This window comes from Theileria parva, chromosome 2 (assembly GCF_000165365.1).
Source record: "Theileria parva strain Muguga chromosome 2, complete sequence, whole genome shotgun sequence".
Classification (NCBI taxonomy): Eukaryota; Apicomplexa; class Aconoidasida; order Piroplasmida; family Theileriidae; genus Theileria; species Theileria parva.
Window position 1 is genome coordinate 862,786 of NC_007345.1, and position 27,992 is coordinate 890,777.

Sequence of the window (27,992 nt, forward strand, 5' to 3'; positions counted from 1 at the left end):
TTAATTATCTTTATTGGTTTGTATATAAGGTTTATAGCGATCTTTCATTGGGAATTCTCGTTCTCCAACACATTGAACAATATCGTGATAAGTTATAGTCTCTTTATCGTATAATAATTTGGACAGTTTATGTACCAGTTCTGCCTTTCCCAGTAGCATATTTTTAACCCTCAGGTACTGGTCCTCGATGATTGTTCTCACCTGCTGATCAATGAGCTGTGCCGTAGTCTCAGAGTAGTTACGATAGAAATTGGGATCATCCGTGTTATCCCTTTGAAATGATACCAGGCCCAGTTCCTTATTCATTCCCCACTGTGAAACGAAGGCGTAACACATTTTCGTTACCTTACTGAGGTCGTCAGTAGCGCCTGTTGTGATTTTACCTATAAAAATATCCTCCGCAGCTCTACCGCCCAGGATTACAGCTATTTTATCCAGAAGAGCGTCTCTGGTAAATAACATCGAGTCGTCAGGCATTTGCTGAGCAAACCCTAGCGCTCCTGAAGATCTCGGCACTATTGACACTTTCAGCACGGGATCTGCATGCTCCAGGAACCAGCCCACAAGTGCATGTCCAACTTCATGATACGCCACGGCTAATTTCTGCTGAGGTGTGAGGATATCTCCCGACTTCTTCATGCCGGCCATTACTCGTTCAATGGCGTTGTCAAAGTCGACCATTTCCACACCATTTGATGACTTACGACGTGCTGCCTGGATCGCAGCCTCGTTACACACATTCGCTATCTCTGCACCAACAAAATTCGGAGTCAACGCAGCCAACTTTCGAGCAAACACATCCACAACATCGGAACTGTTAACAGTATTATCTACGGAATTATTCACAGGGTTATTCACAGGGTTGTCTGCAGTATTGTCTACAGTGTTGTTCACAGGGTTATCTACAGTGTTGTTCACAGGGTTATCTACAGTGTTGTTCACAGGGTTATCTACAGTATTATCTGCAGTATTATTTACAGGGTTGTCAGCAGGGTTATCCTTAGTGTTATCAGTGGTAACAGTTTCTACAGTCTTATCCACATTACTATCCCCAGGAGTATCTGTGGTCACACTCTGATTTACAGATTTGGGATTGATTTTAATGGGTCTTAAGTGTACTTTGAAAATTTCATAGCGTTCTTCTAGGTCAGGTCTTGAGATGTTGACTGTGCGGTCAAAGCGGCCAGGTCTTGTCAGTGCTGGATCGAGAATATCAGCTCTGTTAGTACCGGCCAGTACTATCACTCCTGAAGTGCTCTTGAACCCGTCCATCTCCACCAGTAACTGGTTCAGTGTATTCTCCCGTTCATCGCTAGACCCTGCGGTGAAGCCTGTCTTTGATCTTTTCCTCCCAATCGCGTCGATTTCATCAATGAAAATAATTGACGGCGCGTTTTTTCTAGCCTTATCAAATAAATCGCGAACTCTTGACGGGCCAATTCCGACGAAAACTTCTATGAAATCACTTCCACTCATGGAGTAAAATGGCACATTAGCCTCACCAGCCACTGCCTTTGCCAGTAAAGTTTTCCCTGTGCCCGGAGGGCCACAGAGTAAAACGCCCTTGGGGATCTTAGCTCCGTAAGACTCATACGTCTTCGGGGAACGTAAAAAATCAACAAATTCCGATATCTCATACTTCGCCTCACGCATCCCAGCCACATCCGAAAACTTCACATTCACCTACAAATTCATTATTTTACGTATTTTTAGAGTTATTTTATGTGTTTAGAGTTATTTTATGTGTTTAGAGTTATTTTATGTGTTTAGAGTTATTTTATGTGTTTAAAGTTATTTTATGTGTTTAAAGTTATTTTATGTGTTTAGAGTTATTTTATGTGTTTAGAGTAGTTTAGAGTAAAATTATGGATAAATTAGATAAATTGGATGAATAGTATAAGTACTTTGAGGTCTTTTCCTTCTAGAGGTGTGGCTTTACCCAATTTGAGGAACCGGTCCATGTTTGGGGGGCCCTTGATACTAATTTTCCTGAGTCCAATTGCGGTTAGTAGCATTACAAGGAGAAATGGTGTTGTTTTCTTGAATTCTGCCAGTAAATTCACCTCATTCACGTAATGTATCGGGATGTAATTCTGGGGATGTAAACCCATCGAGGCCTAAATCACATTAACACACAATATAAAATTTATCTAATAGTATAATTAACAGCTAATTAATAGGCTGAATAACTAATTTTACCTGTATATCATCGATTTTTTGTTCGAAAGAGTCGATAGTTCCGAGTCTGAAGGTGATGTATTTGGGTGTTTTAATGGGTGAAAGATCCGAGATGTAACAGCGGCAGAAATCCTTATTAACCACCTGAATCCGGTCAACGTAACCCTTGATAAAGTATTTTGAGATGAACTCCTGAAATGTAATTTCATTAATCAAAACATTTGTGTCAACCAGTTCCAGGAGGATAATAAGGCCAAGTCCTACCACAAATAACGTTGATAAGTCAAAAAAACGATAATATTTCGACTTTGGGTCATCCTTTGAATCGTCGTCATTTTTATCCTTGTTATAACTCTTCTTAAAATCCGATAAATTAAATATCTTCTCACGCCTTTTCTCAGTCTCAGAATTATCTTTTAGTTCCTCTTTTCTCTCACTTTTTAACTCGTCTTTTGTATCATCTACTTCTTTATTTAGTTTATTACTCAAACTTTTAGTTGGATTGTTTGGATCGGGATTCGATTGAGTTGTAAATAGTCTTTTAATATCATTAACATTGTGAACAGTGTTAAAACAATTGGTGAGATAGTTTTGGTTAAGAGTATGGCAATTGCGGCAAAAGAGAAGGCGATGTAATTTGGGTGAGAAGATAAGGTAAGGATTTTTAGAAAATCTGACCAAATTAAGGGGGAATCGCTTTAAAATTTTGGAGGAAATTGAGTACATTAAAACATTGCCGTGTGAAGGGCAGGGGTGAACCATTTTAATGTGAAATGATCAAAATATCACAATCAAAGTGTAAATTTGGGCCATAATATTCAAAATCTATGAATACAAATTAGTTTTGCAAATGTGAAAATAAAAAATAATTATTACATAATTTACTAATTAAAATTATAAATAAATTTAATTAGCAAACCCAATCTTTTTATGAGTTGATTTTTCAATTTTTCACTCTCACATTTCATTTTGTATCATATTTTTACATTAATTTACTTAACTTTATTTTTATAAAATATTTTTAAATTTAAAGTATAAACAAAGAGAATTTGTAACACATTAACATCAACATTCCTTTTCATGATTCTATTATTTTAACAATGTTTTTTACACGTTATTTTTAAATAATTTTAAAACTTTGATCTTACAACTTCTTTAATTTATTATAACAATTTATCATTTAAAGTAATTGTATTCAATGGGATATTACCAAATTAATGAAAAAATTAACTGCAAAAACTAACTCCAATTCTGGAGAAAATACTAAAAATGAGCCGGAATCTGATCCTTCACCACTGGAATCCGATTTCTCATCTCTTGATTTGGGTGAAGAAATTCTAAAATGGCTCAATCACAAGAACTTTAAGCGTATGACAAAAGTCCAATCACTGTGTTTAAAACAGTTTTTGAAGAGGGAAAATGATGTTTTAGTCCAATCCTGTACCGGATCAGGTAAAACCCTTTGCTTCCTAATTCCTATCCTAAACTCTTTTTTACATGATACAAATTTTGAATTTGAACACCTGCTGGACGTGTTCTCATTAATTATTTTACCCACACGTGAGTTGTCAATACAAATTTTTGATATCATCACTGATTTTCTCAAATTCACACACTGTCACACGACGAGTACATCCGACTCAGCTAATAATTCAGTTGATATTTCAGTTAATAATTCAGATAAGTCACTACGTAATGTGTACAGAATAATGGAAAAGAATGTGTATAATATATTATTGATTGGTGGAACATCAGTGGAGGTTGAGCTAAGGAATATGAAAAAAGCGTGTGAGAAAACATTTGTAAAGAGTTTAGTAGTTGGAACTCCTGGCAGATTAAGACATGTGATGGACTTGTTATCACATGAGTTTGTTTGGACTTTTAGGAATTTAAGGTTCCTGATCCTTGACGAGGCCGATAGGTTACTTGAAATGGGATTCCAAAATGATTTAAGTAATATCTTAACGCATTTACCTAAACAAAGACAAACTGGACTCTTTTCAGCTACTTTAAATACGGGAATCCAGAACCTCTCCAAACTCTGTCTACACAATCATATACACATCAACACTGATTCCACTGATGGTATTAACACAGTTGACAGTGTAAGCTTAATTAATAGTGTTACTGGCGATAGTGTGAATAAAACGTATACAATACCTAAGGGGTTGAATAATTATTATTTGATATTGTCGATGGAGGAGAAGTTGAGTTTTGTGTTGGCATTTTTGGAGTATTTAAAAGGGACAAATTCGACTAAAATTGTCATTTTTTTCCTTTCTTGCGATTTAGTCAATTATTTTCATCACATTTTATCCAATCTCATGCGTAACGGGGGGACCAGTTCCGGATCCACTGATGACTCCACTAACACCAATACTACTGTTAGAACCATGAACATTCTGAAGATACATAGAAAAATGACGAGTAAAAAGAGGAATAAAAGTATTAATATGTTTAAATCTGGTACAACGGATTCTATAAATGTGTTATTGTGTACTGATGTCTTTTCGAGAGGAATTGATGTGCCGGGGATTGATTGGATTTTACAGTTTGATCCTCCTCAGGATCCGAATTTTTATCTTCATAGGATTGGCAGAGCCGGAAGAGCTGAAACTCCCGGTAACGCATTACTCTTACTCACTGAAACTGAAGAATCTTACATACAGTTTCAACATAACCGGAAAATCACACTACAACCCCTGCCATCCAACTTACTCAATTCTGTTAAAAATATGCCAAATAGTGTTAATCCCACTGGATTACCCTACGGACAGGGTAGCACAGTAGAACTAGACACAAAGGTTGAAGGTGATAGGAGTTACTTATCATATTTAATGGAGAATCCAGTAGAAAAACCGGTACTTTTGTGGGCTAAAACGGCATTAATATTATCATATTTAAGACTTTTAAACTCCAGAGTACGTTCACTACTAATAATATTTGTTTAGGACAGAGAATTATTACTATTATCTTCAAGAGCTTTTGTATCATATACCAGAGCATATTCAGAACATTCCCTAAAGTATATTTTTGAAAAACAGGTAATATAAATTATTATATTTGGGCTTAGAAATTAGATTACGGAGCACTCGCAACTTCACTCGGCGTTTTAAGAATTCCAAGAGTTAAAGAAATTCTAGGTAATTCACCAACCATCGCTGTTATTCATAGTTTTACTACTGTTATCATAGTATTATTAGTGTTATAATGGTGTAGGAAGGAAGATAGAGCATTTTGTGCAATCTACGATAAATCCTAAAGACGTGCCGTATCTCGACCCAGAAAAAGAAGCCGACAGATTAAAACAAATTGAACAACTGAACAATAGCGAACTGCGTTCTGATAAACCTAGCAAACTAGATAAAAATAAACTGAAGAAACAGAACAAAGATAACTCCAAGGGAAAGGAAAAGGTTAAGAGGACGAGAACAATGAAAAGAGAAGCTAAAAGGTATTTTTAAAGGTGTTAAATGTGTGTTAGAAGGATTGAATTTGATGAATGGAACGAGTTCAGGAAGGAAGAAGCACTAGTAAAAAAGCTCAAAAAGAAAGGATTCAACCAAAAAGATATCGAAAATTTAAACAACGTACCTTTTACCTAGTTTAAACATGTTTTGCCTACTTTAACTATATTGTATATAGTTTAAATACTAATTAGTTAATTAATGAGGAAATTTAGGATGAATGTGAGTTTGGAGAGGACTTGGAATTGGAGGTGGAAAGCTCAAAACGTTGGATTCTCAGAGGGAAAAAGAGAAATAAAAGAAAAAAGCATTAAAAAATAATAATTTGGGGAAGATAATTGATAAATTTTCAGTTTTTGAGTTTGGGAGTTCAACACACCATTTTTCAACGATTCTTTAAGAAATATTTTTCAAATTTGTACCATAGTTTATTTGTTTAGAGTTATTTTAAGTTTAATGTGTTTGGGAAGTTTTGGGTTAGGGATGAGCTTCAGGATGCCTTTGAGTGCACAGTTTTTATCTAGAATCAACGCTGAGCAAGCAAATGCAAATTTTACCTTTTCCAGAATCTTTTCTCACAAACTGAAGTTGATTTAATTGATAAAAAAATTTTTTAACTATTTTTTATCAGCGATTTAACAAATATAAATCAGTTTTAACAGTTGTCACAAAGGCCATTCAACACACATCTGTAATTCAGCTAAAACACGTTTCTGTGCAGTAATTTTCTTTAAATTTCTTTAAAATAATTTTTAAAGGTTAATTTTACACCTAGAAGCCTTTTGTACTAGTTTTATTTTTCCTTTTTTTAACCGAGTAACTTGGAGATTTGAGTTTAACATGGAAGATAATTTTGGAGCCTTTTACACACCAGTTTTAAAAGGCTATGACTCGAGTTATGAAACGTATCTACCTCAAAGTATGCTAAATGAGCTTCCTTGGACTGGATTTCACAACGATCCTGCAATGTTAACGGATAATGTGTCAACTTCAGGCTTTTTTCCAACAGGAAACTCTAATCTGAGCAGGCAAACAACGTTGAAACAGGCTTTTTCGCCTCAACTTTCAGGTCAACAGAGTTCTTTTGTACCTCTTTTCCCTCAAAATTCTTATTCCAAAGGGGTAAACCTGTTTAAGAGGACTAACTCGTTTCAATTTAGGCGTAACTCGAATTCACACGCCAGGTCAAGGTCACTTAAAAGAAGTTTTAGCAGTAGTACTTCAAAGTCGAACCAGTCAATGGGATCCTACAATCCCAATCTCAACACTCTTAACCATTACAATCATTTGAACCAATTTAACAATGTTAACCACCTTAACTCGAACAATTTTAACAATGTGAACCACGTTAACTCGAACCAATTTAATAATTTGAACAGTGTTAACAATTTGAAGGGAATGGGTTCAAATCAGTTTAGTAATGTGTCGACAAATGTATCAAGGGTTAACAGCGTGAATGAGATGGGAAGGAATGGAGTGAATGACTCTGTAAGAAATTCATTTAAGCTAAGGCCAAGAAAATGTAAAAGAAACCCAAACGTAGAAAAGGTAATTTTATACTTTAGTTTATTTTCCTTTAGGGATCACCGTTTAACAGAGCTTTTAACAGGGTTGTAAGTAACGGATTTGACTCCATCAACACGAATTTTGGGACCACAATTACCATTGTGAAGGACAAATTTGACGTTAACGACGCTGTCAGATTCCTTGAAGGGCTGGTGATGTTTGTTTTGGGCGTTTTCAGGACAATTTTCGGCGAATTGAGGTCAGACGTGATTTCAGGAATGCTTGGCGCCGAGGAAACCTCCGACTACGACGTGGCACGTTCAAATTACTACTCACAATTGGACGAGAAATTTAAGAACTCAGGCCTTACACAGAGAATTGACTACACAGAAGCAATTGAAAACGAGTATAAAAGGAGGAGAACCGTGACTGATTTGAGAGTTGATGAAGTTCCAGAGTATGTAAACCCTCACAACACTGATTTCATGAACATGACTGAGCAGGAATTTGAGGAATTTCTACTTAAACAGGCGTTCCCGAATACTCCTCTTTCAGTATTTTATTTAACCAATTAATTATTTTTAGGTTCCACGTATCTGAAGTACATTACACAGATTTGAGATTACATTAGGATTTAAAATAATTTGTCAAGATTCCACGTTAATTTAATGAAATTTAATTTTTTTAACCTAAATTTCCCCTAATAATTGTTGGTATCACCCAACTCATCATTCATCAATATTTTACTCATTAATTGTATATTCATTTGTATTTTTAATTATTTAATTTTAAAAATTTTAAAATTTGTTGAATATCGCAAATGTCTAATTTAAAGGATGACCCGTCGTCCAGGTTAAAGGCGCTGGAGAAGATGGGCGTCGTCGAGGATTTCGACCGAATCCACTCGTGTACAGTTGCCATTGTTGGCGTCGGCGGAGTAGGCGCAGTAGTTGCGGAAATGCTCACGAGGTGCGGAATCGGGAAACTTATCCTCTTCGACTACGACGACATCGAACTCGCCAACATGAATCGTCTCTTTTACACGCCAAAACAACTTGGATTACCCAAAGTCGAGGTAAACCAACACAAAATAATTTTTTCACTATTATATAGTTAATTCACAGATAATTTACACTAATTTAACAGATAATACATAACATCTAATAGGCTGCAAAGGAGACGTTGAATGTAATTAATAAAAATGTGTTAATTGACCCGATTAACTGTAACATATGTCGAGATTACGAGTTATTTTATGACAAAATTGTCCACGGAAGTTTAACAGGTGCTCAAGTTGACCTTGTCCTCAGCTGTGTAGACAATTACGCAGCCAGAGTAACTATTAATAAAGCCTGTTGTAAAGCTGACCAGGTTTGGATGAACTCGGGCGTATCTGAAAACGCTACGAGTGGCCAAATCCAAACCTGTGTACCAGGCGTTACAGCCTGCTTCCTCTGTGCTCCACCGTATATTGTTGCCACTAAAGGTGATGAAAGTAAGATTAAGAGAGCTGACGTTTGTACTGCGAGTCTTCCAACTACGATGGGTGTAGTCGCAGGTTTACTTGCACATAACGCATTGAAATATTTGTTAAAGTTTGGTGAAGTTACCAAGTTTCTCTCCTACAACTCACTTCAGGATTTTTTCCCTACTTACTCACTCTCGTACACACCGGACTGCTCTGAGAAGTACTGCGTCCAGAGACAGAAGGAGAAGATTCATCTCGTAAACTATAACAACGAGTTGAATCAGTTAAATGAGTGTAAAAACTGTGAGGAAACTAAGGGAGAAGTTGTTCATCAGGATAACGAATTTGAGATTCAAGTTTTGGACGCAAAGTCCTTTGAGGAAGTTGAACCTACAACCGCCGAACCAGCCTCTAATCATGTTACTAATAAACTTTCATTAACCGAGTTGAGGAAACAACTCTTGTGCGCATCTGTCAGCAAAAACACATAATTTCATTTTAAAATTCACTATACTTTTTACAATATCTTTATTTTGCTATTGTTCACCACTTTTAAAATATATTCTACATTATATCTTTATAATATATTTTTATGTTTGTAAAATTTTATATTTCTGGAGTTTTAAGTGGAAATATGATATTATTTAATGGAATCTTAAGAGAATGATAATTCTGAGGAATGTAACATATTGTATCATTTTATCGCTAATTAAACATGTTTTCTGTACTCCGTTGACTAATTTAACTACGGAATACTCTAATATGAGTAATCGGATCAACTCAACCTTTCCCAAATATATTCCTAACAATTCGTAAGTTTCTCTCAAATTTCCACGTCATATCAACCAATTATTCAATTATATAACTCATTTATGTATAATTTATCTAATAATATTTCTAATTTATGGATAAATTTGTTTAAAATTTGGTTAGAGATGTCGAAACTTGTATTTTGAATAATTGGTGGGATTTGGCGAGGAAAATTGTACTTTTATCTCATGAACAAGGTACTGAAAATTAGATTAATATGTTAATTTATGGTTTAGATATTGATTTGTCATCTTCTGTGCGTTCATCTGTTGAAACTGTTCAAAGAAACTCAAAAGAGCTTTTAGATTTACTCAGTAAACATTACAACGAACTTGACGTGTATTTTTTAGTAACTAATTCATTAATTTCAGTGTTAACGCCGCCCTTCAATGGGCTGAATCACCAAATGAAGTCTTTCTAAGCATTAAATTTTCTGCCAGATGGAGTAGCCCAGGTATCTTTAACACTTTTTAACACTTCCTAACACTATCTAAACTATACAACACTATCTAATACTATTTAATACTTTATAATAATATCATAAAATTGTTAGGGGCATTACAAGTGGAGGATGAAGTATTGAATGTGGATGAGGATAAACTGGAGTATAGTGGGATTGGAACGCATTCGGGGAAGAGGAAGAAATATCAAGTGAATTTACACTTGTTTAACAGAGTTGTTGGTGCCGAGACTAAGGTTACTCCTGTTTCCATGGGTCGTTTCTCGATAACTCTGAAAAAGGAGATTCCTGAGGTCTGGAACACCCTGAATAAGATGAACGAAAAGGTTCCAAATCACCAGATTTGGTGGGAGATGAAGGAAAAGTACCAGGACGAATGCGATAAATTTCTAAAGGAAAATACCAAACAAGAGCTGTAACCTATTAATTTTAAACTAGTACATTAATTTACAAAATTTAAATTATTTCACTAGTTAAAATTATTTAATAAATTTACAAAATTTAAATTATTTCATTAGTTAAAATTATTTAATAAATTTCAAAATTTAAATATTTTGGTTTCTTAATTTTTCGACAATTTTCGCTCCTAATTTGTCATCTGATGGGTTGAAAAAGTCCTAAAACTGTATTATTAGTATATAAAAACCTGTTCTCCAGTGTTCATATCTCTGAGTACAATGACTTCGTTGCCGTTGTGTAAAAGAGGCATAACAACAAACTTTGCCATGGAATTGTCGGCAAATTTAAGCGCCTTCATCAACTAAACTTTGTAATCAATGTGTAAAATTACTCTTGAGGTTTTGTAGTACTGGTAAACTGAAATATCGTTAGTCCTCAACAAGTCCATAAGGTTATATAAACACATTCTCTGGCTTTTTGAACACGGTAAAGTCTGATCAGTATCAGTTTCTACTTTTTGTTCACAGTTGTTACGGGTGTAATTTGGTGTAAAAACAACCACATCAACCGGTTCCTCAGAGTTGATATTTACTCCTCTAAAACATAATTGTCATTGGTAAAATGAGTGTGGAAAATACTTGTGTTTTAGTAAATCCAGAATTGCGATATTGCCCATTGCAAACCCAGCTGAGTACTTAAGTCTAGGATCACAATCTAAAGTTAAATATTTAATTTGTATAATTTAAATACGGTTGAAATAATTGTCATATCTTCCACCGCCTGCAATAGACCTTGAAAGCTTGCGATTTCTGTCAAAACATTCAAACACCAACCCAGTATAATAATCATTTCCTCTCACCTAAATACATAAAATTAGTATTTTCCAGTTAGTAATAATAGTAATAGTAGTAAATAAATGTTACAATGGTTAAATCTATGTTAATCCAATTTGAGTATCCTTTTTCGGTTAATAAATGAACCAATTGCCTGAAATGAAAGTGAATTAAAGTAAGAAAAATAAATTACTTTAATTCTTGAATATCTTCAGGGTTAAATATTCTTTGAATTTCCTCTAGAGTCCTTGAAGTTTCAAGTATTTCCTCCAAACCAGAACATTGTTCAGGAGTAAATTTAAGCTCAATCAAGAGTTTGTTAAATTCTTCCTTTGGTATCTTTTTATACTTATCCAAAGTTTTGGAAAACTGATAAAACCAGTCTGATGAATAGTTTGAAAAGCCCAAAAGGGTTAAAATTCCAGGGATAACATTTCTATGATTTAAGGATATTACAACATCCTCATGCGATAAACCAACCTAGAAATTTAATATTAATCAAATTATTATAAAATTCGAAGTTAATAACTAATGTGTTACAGATTTTAAAAAGTGAATTAGCATTGAAATTAACTCGACTTCAACTTGAATGTCACTGATTCCTAAGAAGTACCTTGTGAAATAAAGGACCTACCAACTATATCTGCGTTCCATTGTAAGTGATTTCTCCTCCTTCCAAGTCCTGGCCGCTCATAGCGCCAACAGTCTGCGATTGTGTACCATTTTAATATATTATGCGATGGAACCCTTTTATTACTATAGTACGATGTTAGCATGTTCATAAATTGAGGAGTGATATCTCCTCTCAGGGATAAATTTCTCCCCTTTCTATCCTTAAAACTGTATAACTCCTTATAATGCTCGTTATCCTGAATTTTATTATTAAAGTTATATATTCTTACTTTTGGTGTGTTAATGTCAAGAAACAGTGAGGTATGTGTTAGAACTGGCATTGAATACTCCTGGAATCCAAAGTTTTTAGACGTTAATTCCCACTAAAATTAATTTACAATAATATTCTAAGGTTTAGCTGATTTATAAAAATATTAATTTATGGAATATTACCTTATTTTGGAGCCATTTCTGTATTCTCTGTTCCGGTGGTAAATATGACTGCGTCCCTCTTATAGAATGTAGATTCCTCTGATTTTGTCTCAGAAATTGGTATAAATTTGAACAGAATCTGTGTGTACTCTAAAACAATATAATCAAGAATCTCCGTACCAAGTTTCTATGATTAAATGAATAAATTCGATAAAATATTAAAAAGATGAAAACATAAAATTTAAAGAGATTAAATGGCATTTACATGTAAAAGATTAAGATTGAAGAGAATCGGGTTTCCTTTTATTTTTAGCCTCAAGTAACAGCCTCAACAGCTGCCCCTCATTCATTATTGTTCTCTGACGAGTCTTCACCTTCTCTGCTTGCAGCTGATTCTTCATTCTCACAAACATTGAAACATTCTTCGTGTCATTCCTCAATGAATTTGGCAAATTATCACCGTATGTTACCCCGTTTTCAGCCAAGATTTGCGAATTCTCCAAAGATCCCTCAAATGGTACTTCTTGCAAATTATTAAAATAACCATCCATCGAATTATTATAATGATTTTCCTGCACATTTAACACTTGCCCAGTTAAATTGCGGTGTTGTACTTCAGACATATTGAGCAATTGATTATCCAACGGATTGTTAAATTTACCATCAAATTGATTGTTAAATTGATTTTCTAATGGACTCATCATCTGATTGTCCAGTGGATTCATCATTCGATTGTCTAGCGAATTCATCATTCGATTGTCTAGTGAATTCATAATTTTGTTATCAAATTGATTATCAAACTTGTTGATAAATTGACTGTCCATGGGACGGTTAAGTTGGGTCTCAATGGGATGGTTAAATTGAGGATCTGATGAGCTGAAATTGAGCCTTGTGTCAGCTTGGTTTTGTTCTTTTCTAATGAAAAATCGGTCCAGACTATTCCTCGGTTTCATAAGGGGCTGATCAAATTTATTCATGAATGAAAGTGAAAATACATGTTTAAAGGAGTGGAACAAGTCAGTTGAAGGGTCTGAGTTATTTCCAAACTGGCTTGAGAAGAATGAGCGGTTAAAATTATCAAAATGGTTCTTGTCAAAGTTAACTAATCTTGTGGTACCCATAGCAAATCCATTATCTTGATTTGAAGTGGTGAAAAAAGGAGACCCGGGAGCTTTGGAGAATTTGGTTGTGGTAGGAGCTTGTGTTTTCAGTGACATTTTAGGCCTGTAAATAGGCTTTCGGTCAAGTGACTTTCTAACTCTAGGCTTAATAAACTCAGTTTCATCTGAGTTTCCACAGAACCAAGACACGTCGTAACACTCGTCTAAAATTTCACTGGCCATGAGATATCCCTCACAGTTGAAGATTTTGAAGAAATTATCAACTTTCATGCGGGGAAAAGTTGAGGCTGTGATGAAGTACTTGGAGTCGAGAGACCACTCTGACAACACTGTACATGGCTCTTTAAACTGTACAATTTGTTCCATCTCATGACTTCCTTCCTTCTTATACCAGAAACAAATCTCTCCTGCCAAATTCCCAAACCCTCCCAAAGCCACCATGTTTCCCAGCGGGTTCCACTTGATCGTGTTTCTATACATGTTTGGAAACTCAAATAACGGCTCCAGTTCAACATTGTACAACGTGATTTTGCACGGCATATTCCCTTCCATGATGATGAAAACGTCAGATTTTGGATTCCACCTAGCGTCATGAGTCGTGAAATTGTTAACCTTGGTGAGGAATTTGCCATTACTTGAGAATAAAAGACAATTTGTGGTTGAGCCGTACTTTTCTCCGGCCAAGTCTACGGTTGACTGTGCCAAAATTATCAAATAATTGCCTGAAGGTGACCACAGAAGTTCAGCAGAATCTGAAAATTTAAGCTCATGTTGTGAAAATGAAGACTCAGCCAGTGAATCTCCACTAAATTTTAAAGTTGAAATCCGAAGACTTCCCGGTGAATTACTTGAATCGGGCTGTGAAAACGAGGCCATGCAAATGATATCTCCATCTGAGAAAGAGTTACTGGTTTCCACCGGCTTATATGAAAGGTCAACATTGAACACCATTGGTATTCTTACTGTTAAAAGTAGTTTAACAGACTTGAGAGAAGTTCCTTCAGAGACAATTGAGTAAATTCCAACTTGATGATTGTGGCAGAGGGCAAAATTATCTGTTGAGCCTACCCACTTGATTACTGGCCATTGTTCAGGTGAGAGTCTCTTAGTGCTAAAGGTCCCGATGATGTTCTTCTTTGAAATGTCCCAGATGTGCAGGTTGTCTTCAAGACACAGGCCTGACTCTGAGTAATTTGCCAAATTAAAATAAACAGCCAAATAGGTCCCGTTCCTTGACCACTGCAAGTGCTTTATGTTCTTACAGCCCAAGGGCGTGTACATGTTCTTAAACTTTCCTACGCCTCTCAAGGTATCCATTGAAAAATCTGAATAGAGGTTATTCTTTGTGTACACGATTGATAACCCAGAGCGGTCATCAACGATGCAGAGGTTGTTGTTCTGAGAACACACGCAGTGTCTTGCGAAACGGTCCTGGTACCAAACACATTCCGCAGTCAAACTTGTGGCAGGATCGGTCTTTTCCTCTTCTTGTAAATTCTGGGTTTTTCCAGGATCCTGCCCCTCCTCCGATTTCACTGGTTGACACTTGTAAATGTAAAGCCCATTTTTGGCATGAACCGTAAACAAATTCATCTTAAAAGTTACAAATCAGTGTTTGCAGGTTCTATCAAATATTACAAGTTGTCAAATTTTTAGGAGGTGTAAAATAAAAACTTAATCTTAAGGGGCAAATTGTTGCGATATGGTTAAAACCGATCTATTTCAAAGTATGAGTTTGAATCGAGTCATAAGGTTTAGAGATGGTTTAAGGTTTATTGATCAGGCCAATTACTTATTAGCAACATTTAAAAATAACAAAAACTAATGTTTAAAGTGGATAAAGTTGTAAAGATAAAAGTATTAAACGTTATAACATGTGAAAAGCATGGAAATGAGAAATTAAGTAAAACCGAGTGTGAATGAAATATTAAGCTTAGAAATCAAGATTAAATTTAAAAAGTACAGTCAGTTCAAATGAAAAATTAATGTACAGTGTGAAAAATATGTTTAAAACTAAATATTATGTTACAAAGGATTAAAATGACATACAACGAAAAAGTATAAGTGGAAAAATGTATAAAATCCAAAAATAATTAATAAAATAATGTATCCAAAAATAATTAATTGAAATGATTAAAATAAGGGAGAAAAGAAGAAACTCAAGGCTCAGATGAGATCAGTGTAATGACCCCAGTGTTAAAACATTCTAACCAAAAGCATATTCATTCTTATTTTTATTTGTTATCTTTATTTTTTATTATTGTTTTTATTTACTGTACATGGTTTCTTTATTTTTTAATACCATTAAATCTTAACACAACGTTTTCTTCCTTGCATACGGCATTACCCATAAATAATTACACTTTTCGTTCTAACACTTTAATATATAAATAAAATTTCAACACATTATAAAGTTTTATTTAAAAGTCGCGGTTATTTGAAGCGTATTCCACTGAGGTTGTTGATTGAAATAAATCTTGGAATTTTCCAAATTAAAAATTAAATTGATAAATTTTCTACATTTGATTATTGCGATATTTGTTGGAAAGTTTTGAGGCGGCTTTTGAAGCTAAAAGTGTCATTTTTTCGATTCCAACATCGACGATTTTTTCACCAACAATATATCCACCGCTTGACCAGTAGAGAGGAGTTCCGTCAATTGTCATAACTGCTCCAGCCTTTGCTCCGTAAAGGGAGCATAATACGAAAATCGTTGCTGTTTCACTCTCCTCAGTATCTCCTATATTGTACGTAGGGTATATATCCCTGTGATCGTCTTTGCAGGTTCGCCTGTAGAATAAATCTGAACTGTAATTTATTCCAAGTGAAGCATCAATACCGAGTTCTTCAGCAGTATCTACAAGGCAATCTATCACATCGAAATCAGCCACTGCAGGATATTTTACGTCAATTTCGGCCATAGAACTGGTATCGTCTCGGACCGAGGCGTATGTAATGGATAAGTCTCCAGATTTTACAGTCGAAGGCTTGTATGTACCACATTTTCCACATCTAATAACTATTTTTACGCCCATTTCAAGTAGTTCCTTCATTATAGGGGAGGCGGCATTTCCAGAAACGCCGTGATATACCAGAAGTATCATTTCTCCATCAACTTCAACTTCTGCTATTTTATAACACAAAAACTCCCTATACTCACAGTACTTCTTACCAACCTTAGTAAAAATGTAAAAGTGGTATAAATTCTCTGATACTATAGCTGCTTTGTGGATCCTATCCCTAGGAACGCCCATTCTTATTAATAACTTACAATCTTCGTACTCCATTTTGCCTACAATAGATGTTTAAAACATTTTACTAATTAAAGCATGCTATTTTTTTATTTTTTAAGTTGGCGAGTATTTTTAATAGGCTATGTTTCAGAATACTATTTCCCCATTTGTTAGTTAATAAAATTTTTATTCTCTTGTGTAATTGTTCTGTTTGTTATTTAACATTTTAAATTCTGTTTTAATTTATATTTCTCCCACGAAGTTACATTCACATCAGTCGATTTCCTTAATAAAATTAATATTCCACCCAGAATCGTCTAATTTAGGACAGTTATCGTATTCTGATATCTATTTTTGTTTCACACTTTTACTCATCGTTTACAGTTATATCTAATTCGGTCACTAGTTGAACTTTTTGGAAATTGATTTGAACTCTGTAGATAATCATTTAATCACGTATTTGTATCAATAAGACTGTGTAAAACTATATTAATTGTTAAAAAATCTTTTGCTCAGAGTTGAAGCGGCTTTTAGACCTATTCTCATCATATTCTCGATACCTTTGTCAACTTCTTTTTTACCTGAATTTGATTTTCCACTCGACCACAGAAGAGGAAACCCGTCAATTGTCATAATTGCGCCTGCCTTTGCTCCATAAAGTGAAGATAAAACGAATATCGTTGCTGTTTCGGCCTCATCTGTATCTGTTATATTGTGTTTCCCGTACGTATACATGTGGTCTTCCTTGCAGGTTTTCCTATAGTATGAATCTGTGGTATAATTTATTCCAAGTGAAGCCTTAACACCAAATTCATCAGAGGTATCTACAAGGCAATCTATTACGTCATAATCCGCTACAGCTGGATATTTTACGTCAATTTCAGCAAGGGAACTTGAATCGTCCCTCACTGAGGCGTAGGTGATAGATAGGTCTCCAGATTTTACAGTCGAAGGGTTGTTTGCTCCACATATTCCACATCTAATAACTATTTTTACACCCATTTCAAGTAGTTCCTTCATTATAGGAGACGCTGCTGTTCCAGATACCCCGTGATAGACAATAAGTATCATCTCACCGTCAACCTCAACTTCTGCGATTTTATAACATGAAAACTCTTTAAACTCATGGTAGTTTTTACCAAGTTTAGGAAACAGGTGAAAATGATATAGATTCTCAGTTACTATGGCGGCTTTGTGAATTCTTTTCTTAGGGACTCCCATCCTTATTAATAATTTACAATCTTCGTACTCCATCCTTGTTACAATAGATGTTTAAAATCCTGAGCTAATTATAACATTTTTCATTTAAATTTTTTTTAATTCGTTCATTTTTTAACAGTTGTTAACAATTCCAGTCCCCCATTTCATACCATATGAAATTAAAATTCTCCACGGTAATTATTCTGTTTTTATATAATTTTTTTAGTTATGTTGTAAGTTATACTTTTGTCGCGAGATGGCATCCACATCGCCTTATTTCTTTAATAAAACTAATATTCCACCGCGGATCGGCTACTTCAAATCGGTGATTGTATTCGGAGATCATTCCTGGTTTGACGTGTTTTTACCAATGACTGACAGTTACATTGAATTCGGCCACTACAAAAACATGAAATCGGTGGAAATATCCTACAAGGGTCGTAAAATTCTGTTGTACAGTTTTGGATTTGGATTTGTAGATTTAAACCGCGTTGTTACGGAGTCTTGGTTCCTAGGCGCCTCAAATATGATATTTTTAAATTTCTCAATCCCGTTACTACCCTCAAGTCAAATCAAGGACAAGGACATATTCACTATATACGCATCTTGCAGGAATGAAAATGGAACTTTCATAGAGGTAGATTACAGGTACCCGGCAGTGGCCCATCCCACAATTGTTAGGGCCCTGAGAACTTCATCGGAAACGCTGGGATACACACTAAAACCACAAAAATCAGTGGTAGTGGACGGTTATTACGAGAAAAAGGTTAAAAGGCCTTCACTCCTAGACGAGATTGTTCAAACTGATGTCGAGTTACAAGACTGGGATTCCTCTAACATGTTGGTGTACTCAAGTCTCCGTAACGTCAAAAGCGGAATACTGACCTGTGTTGGTCTGAAGCCGAATCTAGTAAATATGTACGACGAATTTTCAGACTTTTCACAATACCACGAACAGATGAATCTAATGGCAAAAATCGCCCTGGAGGCCTGCGTATTAGTTGAACCTGCCGTAAATTAAGTTTTTATCTTTAACTCTGTAAATTAAATTTTTATCTTTAACTCTGTAAATTAAATTTTTATCTTTAACTGTAAATTAAATTTTTATCTTTAACTGTAAATTATAATGTTTATCTTTAACTGTAAATTATAATGTTTAATCATGTATTTGTAACCATAATTTGTAAAAAATGTGTATGTAAATTAATTGTTGAAAAACCTTTTGGTGAGAGTTGAAGCCGCTTTAACTCCAAGACCCATCATTTTCTCAATTCCAATATCGACGGCCTTTTCACCAACAAGGTATCCACCTCTTGCCCATAAAAGAGGAAATCCGTCTACAGTGAGGACAGATGCTGCTTTGGCTCCGTAAAGCGATGATAACACTAATATTATAGCACTTTCGTTATCTTCAGTATCAACTATATTGTGTGAGGTATATTCATCCCTCGGGTCGTCTTTGAAGACTTTTCTATAGAAAGAATCGGTGCTGTAGTTTATTCCCAGGTTTGTTTTAATGCCAAGTTCTTCTGCAGTATCTACAAGGCAGTCTATTACGTCATAATCAGCCACAGCTGGGTATTTGACGTCTATTTCAGCAAGTGAACTTGAATCATCTCTCATGGAAGCATAGCATATATATATATCTCCACTTTTAACCTGAGAAGGCTTGAATGAGCCTGCTTTCCCGCACCTTATAACGATTTTTACGCCCATTTCAAGTAGCTCCGTCAATATGGGAGATACAGCATTTCCAGAAACTCCGTGATATACCAGTAGAATCATCACTCCATCGACCTCAAGTTCTGCGATTTTGTAACATGAAAACTCTCCAAACTCGTGATAGTTTTTACCGAGTTTAGGAAAAATGGGAAAGTGGTACAAATTCTCAGTTACTACAGCTGCTTTGTGGATCCTATCCCTAGGAACTCTCATTCTCACCAATAATTTACAGTCGTTGTACTCCATTGTTTTTAACCAAATTCACCGATAACACACCCAAATTTTTTAAAATTTTGTTTTAATATACTAAATTTAAATGTGTACATTGTTATGTCTAAGATAATCTATTTGTGTATATGTAGCTAGAATATTTTGCGATTAGTCGTTGCCACCCCATGGGCTATACTGTTGATCTTCCAGGATTTTATTTTACACATAGAAAAGAGAGAACAAAATTTAAAACTATTTCTTTCTTTTCTTTTCTTTTGGAGCCTTCTGTTCATTCTCAGAATCCCTCTCACCTGGTTCTTTGGACTTTTTTACATACTTTTCATATATTTTCATTACTCGCTCAGATTCGAGCTTCCTCTTGTTCACTATTGCAGGCTCCAGCTTCTTGTTCTCCTCCAATTCCTCGGGGGTTTTCTTAACGAACTTGTGGTACTTGACTAAAACACATTTTTAACCTAAACTAACGAACCTGGGCCAGTAAACACATCATTCTCAAGCTTTATAAGAGTTAATTGAACCCTAGGACCAATTTCAACTAGTCTGCAGTAATATTTATTCATATAAAAATTAACCTTATGCCGATTTTATTTCTTGTATCTGAGGTCTCGCTAGGCTCTAAGTCAACTCCGTATTTATTTTTAGCGATAATATTCTGAGATAAAATGTTATCGAGTTCAACAATTTCGTCGGTGTCGCTGTCAAAATTAGAATTCTTGCTCAAAGTAGAATCTGATGACAGCATATTAGTGATATCCTCAAAATCAGACGTTTCGCTAATCAGATTCTTCATTGTTTTCCTCGTTAAAAGATCCTTAACTTGAGCTTGAGTGTTACAGTCTACTAGATTTATCGAGTAGTGCCTTAGAACAATAGTTCCGTCCTTCTGTTTATGAAAGAGAACCACCCTCTTACAGTTTTGTATCTAATTTATAATATTTAAATATTTATATATTTACCTTAGTTGTGGAAAGGTCGACAGGGGCGATCATCTTATTTAAAGTTTCAGTGACGCGGGTCATGGCTTTGTCAAATCTGGAGGATTCATCTTTTGTTTCATCTTCATCTGAGCCTTTAAATGATGATTTTGAAAATCCATTTAGTACTAAAAGGGGGGAGTAATTTGAGGAGTCAAATGACTGAGGGTTTGTATAGTGTTTGGAAATATCAGAAATAAGTGAAACCTTATTAATCTGAAAAGTGAATGTAGGTCCACTGGGAAGGTTTGCGATCTTCAAATATGAACTTTCTGAACCTTGAGATAAAACTATTAAGTGAGTTAAACCTAGAACATCGGTGACACTTGTGAAATCCCTTAACCTTTGCCTTGATCCTTCCTTTAAACGAACGGCGCAATTAGGAGATAAAATTAGCCTCAAATTTTGGGCCAATTGTTTTATTTCATGATTAACCGACCCCCTTCTTATAACCAGGATTCTAGGAGATTCTGTATCTATGGTATGATCAGGGGAAGGTTTAGACCTTTTTTTCCTAGACTTACCCATTTTATAATTAAAATCCTTTAAAGATATGATTTAACATAATTTATTGTAAAAATTTTATAAAATGTACCCAATAAATAATAAAAGTGTTACTTTTAGATTAATAAGATTCGTTTACATAAAATCATTTTTTATTAATCACACAAATTATCATTGATTTAAAAAATACTCTCTTTAAAATTTTCATATATTATTGAATAATAATTATTCCACTCTTTACATCTTACACACCATATATAAAACAATTTACTGAATATTATTGATTTTAAATATTAATTTTACTCTGTTGGCCATCCTACTCGTTTTAGATTTAAATTATCGGTGTCAATTCCGTGAGTGTATGAATGTGTTCCGGCCCTGGACTTTATAGCTGAAACCTTCTTCCCGTCGTAATTATTAAACTTATTCATAGCTCTGAGTACAGATTTGTAAAACTTCTCAGGTAAAGCACATTGTTGATCTTGGGTTGATTGAGATTGTTCACCAGTAAATTGCCAAGTATACGAATTTGACCATTTATCGGTATAGCCAGATTCTTCAGAAATCATGTCTCTATATAAATCCCCTCCATAAGATAATAGCGCTGATGGAAAGTGTTGAACATCAGCATCGTAAGCCGATCTAGGAACAAGATCAGAATCAACTAGTAAGAATGTGTTTAATGGAAATTCAGATGAAAGCTTATTAACAGAGTCCAGTACCGATAAAGAGGCTGTGCTTTGTCTGTTATAGAACACTGAAACCACAAGGTCTTTCATGTGAATTGTGTCATTGTCTATAAAAATTTAGTTAATATGTGAAAATTACCCAAAGGTCTGTAAACGACATTATGGTACTGGTCAAAATCAGATAATTTTAAAACATTTTCGTTAAACGGTTTTGAAAGTGGATATGAATTTTCAGAATTACTGTGTAAATAATGTTTGCGTGTAAAATTATATTTTGAGTTGTGTGATTTTATCTTATTTAAAATATTTAGGATTGAAAAGCAACGAGTGGTAAAAGACTTGCTGGCGTTTATATTAATAATAGATTTACATAACAAACCAATATAAGACTTCATTTTGACAAAAATTAGAATTATATAAGTAGAAGTTGATTTTGTATTGCGAAGGATTAAAATTTGAGGTGTATCCAATATAGTGCAGTGAAAATAATGTGATTCCATAACACATTTCGTTTTGTTATTTTTTTATTCTGCTAAAAAACTAATTTTAAATTCATTTTTAATGAGATTTTAATAAACTGACTTAGAATTCCTGTACATACACATTAGTGTGTGTTTATATGCTCATTATTTGAAATTTATTTTTCACCTTGACAATGGTATTCCATCACATTTACTTATTCTGTTATTGTCTTTCCCTAAATTTATAGATATATTTTTTGTTTTTTTCCTTCATAAAACCTTGTCTTCCTCTTTAATTCATCACAACAATGTCAAATTCATATTTTCCTATCAAGAATATAACAACTTACACCAGTAACTGGACAATTTTGGGGAAAATCGTGGACAAATCACCACTCAAGGCGCTTAAGGGAGATAACTCCTTTTTGTTCGTCGATATTGTCGATAAAAACGTATGTGTGATAAATTTAATAATTTTGTAACAGGGAGATACAATTCGAGCCAAGTTTTGGGGCGTTGCAGCTAACAAATGGAACGACCTGTTAGAAAAGGGGAATGTAAGCTATTTACGAATAATTTAATTCTTAGGTGTATACCTTTTCAAAGGGAACAGTTAACTTGTCGAACAAAAAGTTCAATACCACCCCTCACAACTATGAAATAACATTTACGACGGATAGTAAAATAGATCCCTCGGATGAACTTAACGACATAAAAGTCGAGAGAAAGTTGGTTTCATTGATTTCATGTTCTTTAGCTATGAGTTTGTTACATTGAGGGATATAAAGTCCACTTCTCGTGACACTCCGTTCGTGGTAGATATTCTATGTTTCGTAAAGTCGTTGACTCCAGTCTCAGTGGTACTTTCATAATGCTCAAATAGACTTTCAGACGAACACCAAGTTTAACAGAGACACTAAAAAGAGATTATTGTATGTCGTGGATGACACCAGCTATGAGTTGGAGGTGACACTTTGGGGTCAAATGGTATGGAATTTAGTATTCTAATTAATGATTTTAGACTGAATTGCCGATATTTGAAGATATTCTGGATAAACCAGTTATACTATCACAAGTCACAATAAAGGAATGGAATGGAGGAAGATTTGGCCAAACAAGTTTGAATACAGATATAAAGTTTGCAGACTTTCAGTCGGTTAGAAATAAAGATAGGCTCTCGACCCTTGAGGCTTGGTATCAAAAGGTACTTCCTATCATTAATCGGTGTTTAAAATATAATTTAGGCTATGTCTGAAAATGAATCTTTTAAAACCATGAAAACACAAACAATGTCTTCATCCAGAGAATCCTACGAGTTCACAACCATTGACGATGCCCTGACCAGGTCTAAGGGGTATTTCATATTCATCTGTAAGCTGAGGAAACTGTTTTGGAAAAATAAGGACGGGGAGATGAGGCTCTGGTACCACGCATGCCCAACCTGTCTCAAGAAGGTTGTAGAGGAACAAGAAAACGTCTGGAGGTGTATCACCTGTGACGACTCAATAGTTACGCCAGTATTGAGGTAACCATGAACCTAATAAACCTGTTCAGATACATTGTTAGCTGTGTGTTTGTGGACTTTTCAGGCCAACTGTTTTCAACAGTATATTCAGAGAGCGGTAATAGATAATTAAAATTATTACAAATTTAGGAAAAAAACTACTTGGATATTCAGAACAGGAGCTAGATGCAATGGATAAGGAAGAACTTAAAAACACACTTGATTTCGATGTTCTACATAAGGTATTTTTATGACTATTATATTATTCTTAGGACTTTAAAGTCTCAGGTTTCTTCAAGAATAAAACTTATAATGGAGAATCCAGGAACACATTCAACGTTACAAACATAGAGGAAGTTGATTACGCGAAAGAGGCTGAATCCCTTCTTGAAAGGATGCATTTAACTTACGAAACTGTCGAAAGCTTTTTGTCACTGGACAAACCGGATTCTGGAAGCTCCCCAAAGAAAACTAAAACCGACCAACAAGAATAAACACATTTTAATAAAATTTTCAACTCGCAATATATTGTTTTTAAATTTATAAAAAATCTATTCACATAATATCTATTTTATTCCAGAAATGATTAAATATTTTGGGTGTGTTATACCGAGATTTATTATGGAATATTTAAAAATTGTAAAGATGTGTTAATATAAAATATTTAAGTTTAATGAAGCTGTTATCATTGATTTCCGGGGGTAAAGATGGAATTTATAGCATTTTATGTGCTAGAAGGCAGGGACATGAGATTGTTCTTCTGGGTCACATGACTCCTCAGGATTCCAACACACATGAACTTGATAGCTACATGTTTCAGACAATAGGTCACAATGTGATAGGGTCTATAAGCAAATGCCTCGATATTCCCTTGATTGAAAGAACAATTCAGAGTAATTTAGAAAGATAATGATAACTTAAATTCAGGAACATCAGCCTCTACAAGTACACTGAACTACACGCCGGATGAGCAAGATGAGGTGGAAGACTTATATAACCTTGTAAAGGAAGCTCTGGTATGTTTTAACTTATTTTATCTGATTTATAAATTCACTAGAAGGTGAATAGTGAGATTGAAGGGGTCTTAACAGGGGCAGTATGCTCTAGATATCAGATGGAAAGGGTTAAAAACGTGTAAGTAAATTCTTTTTTAAACCATATTCAGCTGTTCAAGACTAAATCTAACCTCAGTAAACCCTTTATGGGAAAGGAACCAGAGGGAGCTAATAAAGGACATGATAGATGACGGGATGGAAGCAATCTTAGTTAAAACATGTAGCTTAGGTAATTTCTTAGTACAGTTAAATAATTTAGGACTAAATGAGAAACACCTTGGAAGGACAATTAGGGAACTATATGAAGAGTTATTGGAGATGGTAAGGATTGGAGGAAACTTAATATAGAATACAGGAGACCCTATACGGATTAAATGTGTGTGGAGAAGGAGGAGAATACGAAACGTTAGTCCTTGACTGTCCAATGTACAAAATGAAAATAGTAATGTGAGATTTAAAAACGTAAAATTTTATTTTAGAGAGGAACATGAAAAAATATATCATTCAAAGGATCCGTACGCCCCGACAATATTATATGTGCCAATAAAATGGAGGTTGGAATCAAAGTAAAAATCATTGTAAAATAAATTATCCGAAAGAGGACTCTGAACTTTTTTAAACAATTGAATCTGTAAAATATAAGTATGTGGATATGTAAAAACGCTTATGTGTAGTGAGATCGTCGAAAAATTGCCTAAAATTGCGTCATGATGTAGTGATGGGGGTTGCAGCACGATCTTTTGAAAAGCATGTAGTAAATCAGTCTTCATCACCCGAGGACTGCAACATAAATATACAGTCTATTACCAGCGTTGATGATTTGGCTTTATGGTTAATAAAAATGACCTTATGCCCTAGATATCTGAGCTGGAAATGAAAAATTAAACATATTGCAGACGTTCGGGAATAAACATATTAAAACATTCTATTAATGAATTTTAAAGATGATTAAGAATTTATATTCATATTTGTTTTCATATTTAGTTAGTACATCTCGTTTATATAATTATTTTTGGATACATGGTTATACTCTACATTTGATGCCTATTTATCCTCTCAGATTTTTCCATTTACAACGAATTATTTTCTATTAGTACTTTAATTTTTTGTATATGTATATTTATCTACCTGATACCTGTATGGATCAGTTATTAAATTTTTCAGATGCCAGTAGTAAACGAGATTTTGTCTATTTTTTAAATTATTTTAATATATATCACCTTTGTATAATTATTTGATATTGTATCATAATGTATTGGCATCGTTCCTTCTGATATTTTAATTTACTACCGCAATACTGGCCGATGGATAAAATTAAGAACCTCGTAAACTGTAAGATTTATATTATCGGGGATGAGGTTTGAATTATTTATTTCCGATAGTCTGTATACATTAACACACAAAAATAAGAGTTATTAGGATACTGTAGTTGGATTCCTCCTTGCAGGAGTAGGGAGCAAGGACGTACTGGGAAGAACAAATTATACTATCGTAACGCCAAGTATTTTTTTATTTTATTAAAGTTAATTATTCAGAATTCACTAAAGCTCAAATTGAGGAAGTATTTAAATTGTATGTCTCCAGGGAAGATTGCGGGATAATCATCATAAACCAGCACATTGCAGAAAAAATACGAACACTTTTGGACCTTCATGATAAATTTGTACCAACGATCTTGGAAATACCAAGCAAAGAAGAGCCTTACGACCCAAGTAAGGACTCAGTAATGCAGAAGATAAAAGTCTTCTTTGGAGAAAATAACTAGTAAAACATAATTTAGTAAGAAATTATCTAGTAAAATATATTTACTGCGATTCGTTTGAATAACTCTATGGACTGTCCTCCCCGATCTCAGGATCAAATTGTTTACTATCCTTGGTCATCCTCAAGAATTCAGAGTTCACCTCCATTATGGGTTGATCAATGTCGTCTAGAGATTCTAGACCACGTTCTCCCCTTTTAAACTCGATTCCCTTTTCTTGGCGATTGTCTACTCATAATATTAGATTTAGAAACGTACCGTATGGAATTAACCACAACAAGGGGTTGTTTCCAAGAACCGATTTTAGATTATTACACACCCCTAACGACCAAATTGACTCTTCCATATTGTGTTTTGACCCCGAATACTTCTCACAAAACTCGATGGTAGTGAAATTCTCACAAATTAACCAGGTGTGGAACAGAAGGAAGCAAGTTAAAACAAGACTGAGAACGACTGCTAACAACTCAGCGACGATTATCACAACTAAATCTCCAAAGGAGGTCTACAAAAATTAAGTGAAAATAAAAGTTACCAGTGGGTTATTTAAGAATTGTCTGACTGTAGGAAAGAGGAGAATTGCGATGTAGACGGAAATAGCATCAGAATATAAAGTTGTCAAAAAGAAGTATTTGTAGTTTCTCCATCCTATACAGTTGTTGGCCCATGGACAATGATGGTCCATCTTCAGAACACATGTTCCGCAATTTTTGCAGTGATGAGTCCTGTCCGGCTTGAACTTTGAGCACCATTTACAAAACCTTCTAGCGCCCGATCTCTTGGTTTCATACACAACGGAAGTCGTGTTGACATCCTTGTTATTTAGATTCCACTCCAAGGTGTCCGGGATATTCCCGGGGTTTTTGTACATACATAATACATAGCTTACTAGTTGAAGAAAAAGGATCAGATGTATGAAAAATGTGTGACAGATAACCTTGTCACTCAATACACCATAATGAGCCAGATCCTGATTAATGGCAGGTTTTAAATTATATACTAAAAATGACCCGTAAATCACTGAAAACACAAATAATGAAAAAATCACTGGTAAATAGTTGGAAAATGATCTACTTCCATTACTTCCGTCCACAGAACCCATGGACCTGAAACAAGTTTTTGAGCTAGAATTTGTCCGTTTATTTGACAATAAAGGCTCATTTTCGTTTTCTTCTAAATAATAGGGATTGTTAGGAACATATGTGGAATAACTTTCAGTTCTTCTTGTAGGAATTCTGTATGAATCCAAATCATTTTTTTCTGTATCCTCGAAATCTTCATCAATAATTATTTTATCATCCTGGTCGTCCATATTTTATAGGCCTCTAAATAAAATATTATTTTTCCAGAATTCACTCACTTCTCGATAAT

At 34.5% G+C, this 27,992-nt stretch overlaps 17 protein-coding genes across 17 annotated transcripts; 8 read left to right on the forward strand and 9 right to left on the reverse strand.

Annotated features, from left to right (window-relative positions):
- On the reverse strand, nucleotides 1-3,097 carry AFG3L2 (Peptidase family M41 family protein; the record flags this gene model as incomplete). The annotated part of the gene is made up of 3 exons (XM_759903.2): nucleotides 2,191-3,097; nucleotides 1,905-2,117; nucleotides 1-1,683 (listed from the first exon to the last, which is right to left on the reverse strand). Exons 1-3 carry the CDS (start codon nucleotides 2,938-2,940, stop codon nucleotides 1-3), a joined length of 2,646 nt encoding a protein of 881 aa, XP_764996.1. The 5' UTR covers nucleotides 2,941-3,097.
- A 51-nt stretch (nucleotides 3,098-3,148) lies between these two features.
- On the forward strand, nucleotides 3,149-5,959 carry ddx55 (DEAD/DEAH box helicase family protein; the record flags this gene model as incomplete). The annotated part of the gene is made up of 6 exons (XM_061305393.1): nucleotides 3,149-5,099; nucleotides 5,130-5,222; nucleotides 5,252-5,321; nucleotides 5,398-5,632; nucleotides 5,663-5,768; nucleotides 5,861-5,959. The coding sequence occupies exons 1-6, from the start codon at nucleotides 3,396-3,398 to the stop codon at nucleotides 5,957-5,959; spliced, it is 2,307 nt and encodes a 768-aa protein (XP_061161360.1). The 5' UTR covers nucleotides 3,149-3,395.
- A 526-nt stretch (nucleotides 5,960-6,485) lies between these two features.
- TpMuguga_02g00432 (uncharacterized protein) lies at nucleotides 6,486-7,864 on the forward strand (the record flags this gene model as incomplete). The annotated part of the gene is made up of 3 exons (XM_759905.2): nucleotides 6,486-7,193; nucleotides 7,226-7,705; nucleotides 7,737-7,864. The coding sequence occupies 3 exons, from the start codon at nucleotides 6,486-6,488 to the stop codon at nucleotides 7,749-7,751; spliced, it is 1,203 nt and encodes a 400-aa protein (XP_764998.2). The 3' UTR covers nucleotides 7,752-7,864.
- On the forward strand, nucleotides 7,865-9,127 carry UBA5 (ThiF family protein). The gene is made up of 2 exons (XM_759906.2): nucleotides 7,865-8,226; nucleotides 8,319-9,127. The coding sequence occupies exons 1-2, from the start codon at nucleotides 7,972-7,974 to the stop codon at nucleotides 9,108-9,110; spliced, it is 1,047 nt and encodes a 348-aa protein (XP_764999.1). The 5' UTR covers nucleotides 7,865-7,971; the 3' UTR covers nucleotides 9,111-9,127.
- On the forward strand, nucleotides 9,123-10,349 carry TpMuguga_02g00434 (uncharacterized protein). The gene is made up of 5 exons (XM_759907.2): nucleotides 9,123-9,431; nucleotides 9,553-9,626; nucleotides 9,666-9,768; nucleotides 9,801-9,883; nucleotides 9,983-10,349. The coding sequence occupies exons 1-5, from the start codon at nucleotides 9,283-9,285 to the stop codon at nucleotides 10,306-10,308; spliced, it is 735 nt and encodes a 244-aa protein (XP_765000.1). The 5' UTR covers nucleotides 9,123-9,282; the 3' UTR covers nucleotides 10,309-10,349.
- A 24-nt stretch (nucleotides 10,350-10,373) lies between these two features.
- hisS (Histidyl-tRNA synthetase family protein) lies at nucleotides 10,374-12,443 on the reverse strand (the record flags this gene model as incomplete). The annotated part of the gene is made up of 12 exons (XM_759908.2): nucleotides 12,346-12,431; nucleotides 12,187-12,315; nucleotides 12,024-12,116; nucleotides 11,756-11,990; nucleotides 11,662-11,723; nucleotides 11,315-11,601; nucleotides 11,212-11,275; nucleotides 11,039-11,147; nucleotides 10,927-11,002; nucleotides 10,680-10,884; nucleotides 10,536-10,649; nucleotides 10,435-10,506 (listed from the first exon to the last, which is right to left on the reverse strand). Exons 1-12 carry the CDS (start codon nucleotides 12,424-12,426, stop codon nucleotides 10,435-10,437), a joined length of 1,527 nt encoding a protein of 508 aa, XP_765001.1. The 5' UTR covers nucleotides 12,427-12,431.
- eif2a (Eukaryotic translation initiation factor eIF2A family protein) lies at nucleotides 12,432-15,387 on the reverse strand. Its single transcript, XM_759909.2, has one exon. The coding sequence runs from the start codon at nucleotides 14,877-14,879 to the stop codon at nucleotides 12,441-12,443; it is 2,439 nt and encodes an 812-aa protein (XP_765002.1). The 5' UTR covers nucleotides 14,880-15,387; the 3' UTR covers nucleotides 12,432-12,440.
- A 290-nt stretch (nucleotides 15,388-15,677) lies between these two features.
- On the reverse strand, nucleotides 15,678-16,573 carry udp (Uridine phosphorylase; the record flags this gene model as incomplete). Its single annotated transcript, XM_759910.2, has 1 exon — nucleotides 15,678-16,573. The coding sequence occupies one exon, from the start codon at nucleotides 16,571-16,573 to the stop codon at nucleotides 15,803-15,805; it is 771 nt and encodes a 256-aa protein (XP_765003.1). The 3' UTR covers nucleotides 15,678-15,802.
- Nucleotides 16,574-16,991: 418 nt separating this feature from the next.
- Nucleotides 16,992-17,843, reverse strand: udp (Uridine phosphorylase). Its single transcript, XM_759911.2, has one exon. The coding sequence runs from the start codon at nucleotides 17,771-17,773 to the stop codon at nucleotides 17,009-17,011; it is 765 nt and encodes a 254-aa protein (XP_765004.1). The 5' UTR covers nucleotides 17,774-17,843; the 3' UTR covers nucleotides 16,992-17,008.
- Nucleotides 17,844-17,891: 48 nt separating this feature from the next.
- On the forward strand, nucleotides 17,892-18,770 carry TpMuguga_02g00439 (uncharacterized protein). The gene is made up of 2 exons (XM_759912.2): nucleotides 17,892-17,913; nucleotides 17,946-18,770. Exons 1-2 carry the CDS (start codon nucleotides 17,893-17,895, stop codon nucleotides 18,738-18,740), a joined length of 816 nt encoding a protein of 271 aa, XP_765005.1. The 5' UTR covers nucleotide 17,892; the 3' UTR covers nucleotides 18,741-18,770.
- A 149-nt stretch (nucleotides 18,771-18,919) lies between these two features.
- Nucleotides 18,920-19,811, reverse strand: udp (Uridine phosphorylase). The gene has a single exon (XM_759913.2). It carries the CDS (start codon nucleotides 19,685-19,687, stop codon nucleotides 18,923-18,925), a length of 765 nt encoding a protein of 254 aa, XP_765006.1. The 5' UTR covers nucleotides 19,688-19,811; the 3' UTR covers nucleotides 18,920-18,922.
- Nucleotides 19,812-21,356, reverse strand: ppan (Brix domain protein). Its single transcript, XM_061305394.1, has 4 exons — nucleotides 20,629-21,356; nucleotides 20,245-20,594; nucleotides 20,142-20,212; nucleotides 19,812-20,109 (listed from the first exon to the last, which is right to left on the reverse strand). Exons 1-4 carry the CDS (start codon nucleotides 21,172-21,174, stop codon nucleotides 19,904-19,906), a joined length of 1,173 nt encoding a protein of 390 aa, XP_061161361.1. The 5' UTR covers nucleotides 21,175-21,356; the 3' UTR covers nucleotides 19,812-19,903.
- A 71-nt stretch (nucleotides 21,357-21,427) lies between these two features.
- TpMuguga_02g00442 (uncharacterized protein) lies at nucleotides 21,428-22,339 on the reverse strand (the record flags this gene model as incomplete). Its single annotated transcript, XM_759915.2, has 2 exons — nucleotides 21,428-21,946; nucleotides 21,979-22,339. The coding sequence occupies 2 exons, from the start codon at nucleotides 22,337-22,339 to the stop codon at nucleotides 21,450-21,452; spliced, it is 858 nt and encodes a 285-aa protein (XP_765008.1). The 3' UTR covers nucleotides 21,428-21,449.
- A 26-nt stretch (nucleotides 22,340-22,365) lies between these two features.
- ssb1 (Replication factor-A C terminal domain protein) lies at nucleotides 22,366-24,321 on the forward strand. The gene is made up of 10 exons (XM_759916.2): nucleotides 22,366-22,752; nucleotides 22,786-22,857; nucleotides 22,889-23,028; nucleotides 23,058-23,160; nucleotides 23,192-23,287; nucleotides 23,322-23,504; nucleotides 23,545-23,825; nucleotides 23,855-23,922; nucleotides 23,955-24,046; nucleotides 24,077-24,321. The coding sequence occupies exons 1-10, from the start codon at nucleotides 22,609-22,611 to the stop codon at nucleotides 24,296-24,298; spliced, it is 1,401 nt and encodes a 466-aa protein (XP_765009.1). The 5' UTR covers nucleotides 22,366-22,608; the 3' UTR covers nucleotides 24,299-24,321.
- Dph6 (Diphthine--ammonia ligase) lies at nucleotides 24,322-25,808 on the forward strand. The gene is made up of 8 exons (XM_759917.2): nucleotides 24,322-24,697; nucleotides 24,732-24,820; nucleotides 24,862-24,938; nucleotides 24,970-25,088; nucleotides 25,119-25,180; nucleotides 25,215-25,306; nucleotides 25,339-25,501; nucleotides 25,534-25,808. Exons 1-7 carry the CDS (start codon nucleotides 24,478-24,480, stop codon nucleotides 25,427-25,429), a joined length of 750 nt encoding a protein of 249 aa, XP_765010.1. The 5' UTR covers nucleotides 24,322-24,477; the 3' UTR covers nucleotides 25,430-25,501; nucleotides 25,534-25,808.
- A 17-nt stretch (nucleotides 25,809-25,825) lies between these two features.
- VHA-F (V-type ATPase F subunit) lies at nucleotides 25,826-26,624 on the forward strand (the record flags this gene model as incomplete). Its single annotated transcript, XM_759918.2, has 3 exons — nucleotides 25,826-26,217; nucleotides 26,279-26,360; nucleotides 26,395-26,624. Exons 1-3 carry the CDS (start codon nucleotides 26,164-26,166, stop codon nucleotides 26,622-26,624), a joined length of 366 nt encoding a protein of 121 aa, XP_765011.1. The 5' UTR covers nucleotides 25,826-26,163.
- A 7-nt stretch (nucleotides 26,625-26,631) lies between these two features.
- On the reverse strand, nucleotides 26,632-27,933 carry Zdhhc15 (DHHC palmitoyltransferase family protein; the record flags this gene model as incomplete). Its single annotated transcript, XM_759919.2, has 3 exons — nucleotides 26,632-26,849; nucleotides 26,880-27,126; nucleotides 27,157-27,933. 3 exons carry the CDS (start codon nucleotides 27,931-27,933, stop codon nucleotides 26,689-26,691), a joined length of 1,185 nt encoding a protein of 394 aa, XP_765012.1. The 3' UTR covers nucleotides 26,632-26,688.
- Between the last annotated feature and the right edge of the window lie 59 nt (nucleotides 27,934-27,992).

Coding starts and splice junctions, on each gene's coding strand:
- Dph6 (XM_759917.2), top strand. CDS start 24,478: ATGAAGCTGTTATCATTGATTTCCGGGGGTAAAGATGGAATTTATAGC. Junction 24,698..24,731: donor GATTGAAAGAACAATTCAGA/GTAATTTAGAAA, acceptor ACTTAAATTCAG/GAACATCAGCCTCTACAAGT. Junction 24,939..24,969: donor ATGGAAAGGGTTAAAAACGT/GTAAGTAAATTC, acceptor AACCATATTCAG/CTGTTCAAGACTAAATCTAA.
- ppan (XM_061305394.1), bottom strand. CDS start 21,174: ATGGGTAAGTCTAGGAAAAAAAGGTCTAAACCTTCCCCTGATCATACC. Junction 20,213..20,244: donor AGAAATAAAATCGGCATAAG/GTTAATTTTTAT, acceptor ATATTACTGCAG/ACTAGTTGAAATTGGTCCTA. Junction 20,110..20,141: donor TGATGTGTTTACTGGCCCAG/GTTCGTTAGTTT, acceptor AATGTGTTTTAG/TCAAGTACCACAAGTTCGTT.
- UBA5 (XM_759906.2), top strand. CDS start 7,972: ATGTCTAATTTAAAGGATGACCCGTCGTCCAGGTTAAAGGCGCTGGAG. Junction 8,227..8,318: donor TTGGATTACCCAAAGTCGAG/GTAAACCAACAC, acceptor AACATCTAATAG/GCTGCAAAGGAGACGTTGAA.
- TpMuguga_02g00434 (XM_759907.2), top strand. CDS start 9,283: ATGATAATTCTGAGGAATGTAACATATTGTATCATTTTATCGCTAATT. Junction 9,769..9,800: donor CATTACAACGAACTTGACGT/GTATTTTTTAGT, acceptor CATTAATTTCAG/TGTTAACGCCGCCCTTCAAT. Junction 9,884..9,982: donor TGCCAGATGGAGTAGCCCAG/GTATCTTTAACA, acceptor TAAAATTGTTAG/GGGCATTACAAGTGGAGGAT.
- ssb1 (XM_759916.2), top strand. CDS start 22,609: ATGTCAAATTCATATTTTCCTATCAAGAATATAACAACTTACACCAGT. Junction 23,029..23,057: donor GACATAAAAGTCGAGAGAAA/GTTGGTTTCATT, acceptor CATGTTCTTTAG/CTATGAGTTTGTTACATTGA. Junction 24,047..24,076: donor ATTTCGATGTTCTACATAAG/GTATTTTTATGA, acceptor TATTATTCTTAG/GACTTTAAAGTCTCAGGTTT.
- udp (XM_759911.2), bottom strand. CDS start 17,773: ATGGAGTACGAAGATTGTAAATTATTAATAAGGATGGGAGTCCCTAAG.
- TpMuguga_02g00439 (XM_759912.2), top strand. CDS start 17,893: ATGAAATTAAAATTCTCCACG. Junction 17,914..17,945: donor TGAAATTAAAATTCTCCACG/GTAATTATTCTG, acceptor TAATTTTTTTAG/TTATGTTGTAAGTTATACTT.
- udp (XM_759913.2), bottom strand. CDS start 19,687: ATGGAGTACAACGACTGTAAATTATTGGTGAGAATGAGAGTTCCTAGG.
- eif2a (XM_759909.2), bottom strand. CDS start 14,879: ATGAATTTGTTTACGGTTCATGCCAAAAATGGGCTTTACATTTACAAG.